The 7,313-nt window shown below is 38.7% G+C and overlaps 3 protein-coding genes across 3 annotated transcripts in view; 1 reads left to right on the forward strand and 2 right to left on the reverse strand.

The window, feature by feature from the left end:
- The window catches only part of LOC128251081 (zinc finger protein 729-like), a 17,252-nt gene extending 16,669 nt beyond the window's left edge, over window positions 1–583 (reverse strand). The window contains exon 1 of the mRNA XM_052977430.1: window positions 458–583. The gene's annotated coding sequence lies outside the window, so the exon portion shown is untranslated. The remainder of the gene's footprint in view (window positions 1–457) is intronic.
- Window positions 1–7,313, forward strand: part of LOC128251077 (zinc finger protein 431-like) — a 74,200-nt gene that overhangs the window by 63,467 nt on the left and 3,420 nt on the right. The window lies entirely within an intron of this gene.
- Window positions 4,127–7,313, reverse strand: part of LOC128251069 (zinc finger protein 62 homolog) — a 4,025-nt gene continuing 838 nt past the window's right edge. Inside the window, exon 2 of the mRNA XM_052977404.1 lies at window positions 4,127–6,626. Coding sequence (XP_052833364.1) covers window positions 4,398–6,203 — 1,806 coding nt within the window. The 5' untranslated portion in view covers window positions 6,204–6,626 and the 3' untranslated portion in view covers window positions 4,127–4,397. The remainder of the gene's footprint in view (window positions 6,627–7,313) is intronic.

Genomic DNA, 7,313 nt, shown 5'->3' on the forward strand with positions numbered 1-7,313 from the left:
TTCTAGCATGTAAATAGCCTGCTTGGTGGTGGTGGGGGGGGGGTAATTGAAAATTTTTTTTTCAGAATCGGAATCTCCATAGCCCAAAACGTGGGATTCCGTAAAAAAAAATTAATAAATAAGTGGGGGAAAGGTTCAGATTACATATACCATTCTGGCATCTGTCTTAATTTTCAGCATAATTTCAAATTTACAAGTCCAGAGAAAAAAGTCGAGATGTATAAATTATGCATAAAACCCATTCACTTGTACTTTATAATCCTTATCTAGAAGTTTCTGTTTAATATTATCTATTTGGTGCACATTGGGATTAGACACTGAGGGAAAACTGTTGTAACTTTTTTATTTTTCCATTTTGGCGATTTTCGCTTTCGATAACGTGTTCTACTTATCACGGTCATGCGATTGCCCCTATAAAATAGCAGCCAACATGTAATACCTACTACTTAATACTTACAGAAATGTTTCATACAGGATAGTGTTGTTATCTGTGTGTGTATCTGGTAGTTGAGAAAGACATTATCAGCTGATTAAAAGAAATTCATACGAAAGACATTTAATCGGATATCAACATGAAGTAGGAAGTACGTTCAATGCGCATGCGTATCCTATGTTATATATTTTATTCAGTTAAGTCTAATTATCTCCCTTTAGATATCTTCATTCTTTGCCATCTGGCCCCAAATATTTCTTGTGAAATCTGCATTGAATCATTCTCTGAAACTAGCCATTCAGTGCCTGTTTGGACTGGTGTTACAATCATTCTGTGCATGTTAAAGTGTATTACCGAAAGCTTGGTTACGTGAAAATTGTTACCTGCTTGCAGGAATTTTGGCAGACAAAATCAAAACATTTGACTTCAGGTATTTCCGTGCCAAATGACAGTTGCCGAAATGGGAGGACGAGAAGAGAGCTAATGGGTTGTGTGTGCGCGGTTATTCTTGTCTGTCTGTGTGTGCTGGTTCTTGTCTGTGTCTGTGTGTGTGCCTGTTCCGTTTTTATGAGGTGGGGGAACCTGTCTGAGTTGATGCTGAGTGCTGTGAAGGGCCAGCCATGGCTGAGGAGTTTATAGAGGTGCTTTCTGAGTGCCCCGGGAACAAGTCGACGGGATTGGATGGTCCACCTTACAAATTTTATAAAAGTAGCCAGACTTGCTCGGGAAGATACTGGCTAGTGTTTACACGAATTGGCAGCAGAATGGGGGAATCCTCAAATCTGTGAACCAAGGAGTGGCGACACTGATCAGGAAGGACCCAAGTAAGGGCAATAACATTAATAATTTTTGGCTTATAACTCTGAGAAAACCAGAGTTAAAGATTTTGGCCAAGGTGCTAGCCAAGAGAGTGAGGGTTGTCAATGGCGACCTGGTGGGAAAGGCACAGACTTGTGCCATCCCAGGGAGGATGATACATGACAACCTTCATCTCATTTGCTACACCATATAGAGGGTAGGTAAAGTTCCTGGCAAAGGTGGGGCACTGGTGAATTGAAACCAGTCCAAGGCATTCGATAGGGTCAACCTTTGGTATCTGGTGGCGGTCGGACTGGGCTCATCTTTCTGAGGTTGGATCAAAGCTTTACATTGCAACATCAAATCTGTTGCCCGAATGCATGAGTTCTTTTCAAGTGTTCGGTTACCCAAGGTTGCTCCTGTATGTATTGGCTCTTGAGCTACTGCTGCAGAGATTAGGGACTATAGGGGGAGACCTGGGTGATGTGTTATGCAACGGCGTATGCGGATGATGTTACCATCATCGTATCTGATAAAGGGCAGCTACCTTGTGTAAAAAGATGCCATCAAAAGATAGGAAGTGGTGGCAAAGGCAAAAATTAACCGGGAAAAATCAGTCACCTTGAAATTCGGCACCTGGCATGGCAAGTTGATGCTTCCCAACAGCATCATCGGATGCTGGATGGAGGGCCCGGTTAAACTGCTTGGAATTTGGATCAGATCTCCAGGTGGAGATAAACTGGAGTGAGGTGATGGCCATAATCCAAACCTTGTCTGGGAGGACGTTATCCTTGCTGAAGTTGCACACGTGTTTATAGCATCTGTGATAACCTACCGCCTAACCATCGTGCCTTGCCCTGGTTTGTGGCTGACCAAGTTGGAACGGATCCTTTTCCGCTTTTTGTAGCAAGGAAAACCACCACTTGTGAGGCAATCCATCTGCTGCCAGAAACTGTGTTGATGCTGAAGCACCTCTGGTGCTACCTGAATGGTGAGCAGGTGTGGTCACTGCACGCCAAGCAACATTTCCTACAATTGGAGTCTCTCAGGGACTTAGGTACATGGATCAAGCGGATACCTAGGCTGGGAGACTGGCAGAGGGAGTAATACTGGTAGCAAGGTTACCACTGTAGATTTTTATAGAGAGTTGGTAGAGTTTAAGTCTGACGATGTCCTGGAGGAGACTCTAGGCTTTGATGAGGAACAACTGACTAACCTGTTTGGCAGAACATTCAAGCCGAGACATCTGGATAACTTCCAGAAGTCCTTGGCTTGGTTGTGCTATCGATCGCTCTTACTGGTTTGAGAGAGGTTGTCTAGACACGGTTTTGACACTCCCCCCCCGCCCACACAGGCCCAAGGTGTGGGCGTGTCAGTGAAATTGTCGCGCACACCTTCGTACACTGGGAGGAGTTGAGGGGGTTGATAACCCATGTCTAACAACTGAAGTCAGATGTGGAAAGAGTACGGCTCTCGACTGAGTCCATGGTTAAGATAGTACTTCCTCTCTCCTTTAACAAGGAAAGGAAGGCATCCTTTTTTTTTTTTGCGTAGTAGCCATACTGAAAGATAGAGTATGGATGACATGTGCAAAAGTGGATTGAGGCAGGTTATTTTATCATCTTGGGTTGGTAAGTCATTTCAGCTTCCATCTGTTAAGAAAGATCCGTCTGGAGAAAAAGTACCTGCCTCAGAGTGTATACGAAAAAAGATGGGCAACTGTGGTAAGGGAGTTGCATATAAATGAGGCCATGCTAGAGCAGCCAGTCAAAATGAAGGAGCAGGAAGAAAATGTTTTATAAAAAAAACAAAAAGAAAAATAAACAAAGGATAAAAACCAGTGGGTAAAAAACAAACCCTTAAAATGATATATATCTTTATATTTTTATTCTTACATTTTCACTTTCATTTAAAATTATATTTTTCATTCCAATTTTTCCGATTTTATATTTGATTGTGACCCCAACCACCTGTAAGACTGTCCATTGTTCTGTTCCTGCCCCTTTTTTGTCTTTTTGTGTACGCCCTTTATAGGCAATAAAGAAATAGATTTGTGAAACTAATGTCTTTACCAAACAGGTCTTTATTGATATGAAAACATAGCTATATAAATGTGACACTTCATAACAACAAGCATTTTAACTTCCACTTAAATCTGGGTTAGTCTTGTAGGTTTTAGATCCATTCGTTGTGGCTCTGGTTTTTAGGCTGTTTTTACATTTAGTTGATCTTCCTTGATACCAACCTGTTTGCTTGCCATCTACAGCATGCAGATATATGGTTTCCTGTCAAAATTGCTTCAATATGAAACAAAAACTCACACATCAATAAGTCTAGATTTATTCATACATCAAACGAAATACAAAAGTTAGCTTTTGAACACTATATTGCATAGCTCCATCTTATAACTACATTCTTGAGATAACTTACATCTGTGATATTTTTAATAAGAATAATTTCTTATAGATTTTGAAATTATTTTGCAAGAAATTTCATCCTACTTTATTATTGTTATATTTGTAAGGAGTCATAATTAATATTGACTATAAATGGTTGTTGCCAGTGCCGCTGGACTGGCTCCTTTGCAGGTGGTACGCAAAAAACAGCACTTGAGGGTGGCTGTTGGCAGTACCGCCTGACTGGCCCTCGTGCCGGTGGCACGTAAAAGCACCCACTACACTCTCAGAGTGGTTGGCGTTAGGACGGGCATCCAGCTGTAGAAAATCTGCCAAATCAGATTGGAGCCTGGTGCAGCATCTGGTTCGCCAGTCCTCAGTCAAATCGTCCAACCCATGCTAGCATGGAAAGCGGACGTTAAACGATGATGATGGAGTGAGAGAGAGTGTGGTAAATATATAGTTTATCATCAGAAAAGTGAAAAATAAAAGACAGACAAATAGAGAACATAAGATATTTAATGGGTCAAGCATTTAAAACATAATATATATACAGAAATTTAAAGATGTGATATTCACTAAAGAATAAAGTGTAGGGTTGTCAGTAGGAAGAGTTTTGGTAAAGAGGTCCTTACACCATCGAAAGGAATCTGCACTCGTAGTTGTGGAACAAGGAGAGGTGAAAATTGCATAAAGAAAACAGAAAATATTTTTGAATTATGTCAGTCATATTTTCCATTGAATATTGAAAATACATACCAAACAAGAAATTACCTGTTTCCTTTCTTCCCTGTATGAATGTATCTGTGTTTTGTTAAGTCACAATTTTGAGAGAATGATTTCCCACAGACATCACAGTGATGCGGTTTCTCTCCCGTATGACTTTGCTTATGCCTAGACAAGTGACCACTCTGAGTGAATGATTTACCACAGATATCACAATGATATGGTTTCTCTCCTGTATGAGTACGTTTGTGAGCAGTAACATAACCACTGCTGGAAAATGATTTCCCACAGATATCACAATGATATGGTGTCTCCCCTGTATGAATACGTTTGTGTCTTGATAGGGAACTTCTGTCAGAGAATGATTTACCGCAGATATCACAAGGATATGGTTTCTCTCCAGTATGAATATGACTGTGTGTAGATAACTGAGTATTGGAAGAGAATGATTTCCCACAGATATCACATTGATATGGTTTCTCTCCTGTATGAATACGTTTGTGTTTCGTTAAGTAACTATTTGCAGGGAATGATTTACCACAGATATCACAATGATACGGTTTCTCTCCTGTATGAATACGCGTGTGTGTTGTAAGATGAATGCTTCTAGAGAATGATTTACCACAAATATCACAATGATATGGTCTTTCTCCTGTATGAGTACGTTTGTGTGTAGTAACACAACCACTGCTAGAAAATGATTTACCACATATATTACAGTGATATGGAGTCTCTCCTGTATGAGTACGTCTGTGTGGAGTTAAGGAACTACTGTGAGAGAATGATTTACCACAGACATCACAGTGATATGGCTTCTCTCCTGTATGAATATGTTTATGCTCCTGTAAGTTACTATTTACAGAGAAAGATTTGCCACAGATATCACAGTGATATGGTTTGTCTCCTGTATGAATACGTTTGTGCTTAGTTAATTTACTACCTTCAGAGAATGATTTACCACAAATATCACAATGATATTGTTTCTCTCCTGTATGACTACGTTTGTGAGCAGTAACGTGACCACCGCTAGAGAATGATTTACCACAGATATCACAATGATATGGTTTCTCCCCAGTATGAATACGATTATGTCTAGATAAGTCACTTCTAGAAAAGAATGATTTACCACAGATATCACAACGATATAGTTTCTCTCGTGTATGAATGTGTTTGTGTTTCGTTACATCACTATTTACAGAGAATGTTTTACCACAGACATCACAATGATATGGTCTCTCTCCAGTATGAATAGATTTATGCCTGCTTAATGTAATGGATCCTGAGAATGATTTACCACAAATATTACAATGATATGGTTTCTCTCCTGTATGAATACGCTTATGTGCAGTTAAAATACTATTAACAGAGAATGATTTACCACAGACATCACAATGATAGGGTTTCTCTCCTGTATGAATACGTTTGTGATTAGTAACTTGAAACTTTCTAGAGAATGATTTACCACAGACATCACAGTTATATGGTTTCTCTCCTGTATGAGTATGTTTATGTGCAACCAAGATATTAATAAGAGAGAATGATTTACCACAGACATCACAACGATATGGTTTTTCTCCTGTATGAATACGTTTGTGTGTAGTAACTTGACTGCTTCTAGAGAATGATTTACCACAGATATCACAGTGATATGGTTTCTCTCCTGTATGAGTACGTTTGTGTGTAGTTAAGACACTATTTTCTGAGAATGATTTACCACAGACATCACAATTATAGGGTTTCTCTCCTGTATGTATACGTTTGTGTGCAGTTAAATGACTACAGTTCGAGAATGATTTACCACAGATATCGCAATGATATGGTTTCTCTCCTGTATGAATACGTTTATGCATAATTAGGTTATATTCTTTAAAACAAGGACTTTCTACAGATATCAGTTGAAAGGAAATCAATTATATAAATTTCTCACTCTCTTCCATTACTTTTCCTCTCAAATCACAGTTTATGCATTTTTCTTGTTCTTTATTTCTTACAAACACTTCTACTGCTGTATTTCTGTCCTGTATTACCTTTCTTTAGCAACACTTCCATAAATTTATCCAACTTTAATTAGTACCCAGGCTCCTCTTCTTGATACTCCAGTTGGTGATGTTCACAAATTTTGCTAATAATATTTCAGAGAAAATGTTTCACAGGTATTCTACCAGAGATTCATAGAAACAATGTTATACATGTTTCAATACATTCTCCTGCAGTTTCAAAACATGGTAGATATTGAGAATGTGTTATTCGTTGCATCACTGTCATCTGATGTTCTGAAATTATAGAGAAACAAAAGTGTAAGATGTAGAGGCTATTTAAAAAATACAGATTCATTTCTATAGAGATAATCTGTAGAATTAAAGATATACCCTAACAACTGAGCTGTTTGTCTCACAGCTCCATAAAGAAGTGCTAATCTCTAAAAAGTAGATGGAACATGTGGAAGTAGGACATCGAGGAATGGTATGAAGTGCTGAAGAACAATTCAGGTGAGACAACAAAGGAACAAGATTCCTGGAAACTTGCTCTACTCAAGAAGATTTGCACTCCATAACAAAAGTGCTAAGACCTGTTCCCCTGGAAAAGAACTTGTGGCCATTCCTCATAAAAGCTGTTGTGCAGTTACATCAAAGTGTCCATGAAAAAAATTTCCCAAAATTTTTGTTTAACAATTTTTTTTTTTTTTTCTAAATATGCGGAAAAATACGGACATTAAGATTCGGACAAAAATTTCAAAACATTTCTGGGTGGAGATAGAGTATATGTAATCTGGGTATACCCCCCCTTTTAAATTTTGTTTTGTTTTTTTACGGAATCCTGTTTCAGACCATGGAGAATCCGATTCTGGAAAAAGAATTTCAAAAATCTCAATTTCAAAATTTGCCCCCCCCCCCGGTTTTTATATAGATCCACAGGGTAAACCTAACCCTAACACTAGTTTTGTGAGATTTCGCTGTTAT

This window comes from Octopus bimaculoides, chromosome 28 (genome assembly GCF_001194135.2).
Source record: "Octopus bimaculoides isolate UCB-OBI-ISO-001 chromosome 28, ASM119413v2, whole genome shotgun sequence".
Classification (NCBI taxonomy): Eukaryota; Metazoa; Mollusca; class Cephalopoda; order Octopoda; family Octopodidae; genus Octopus; species Octopus bimaculoides.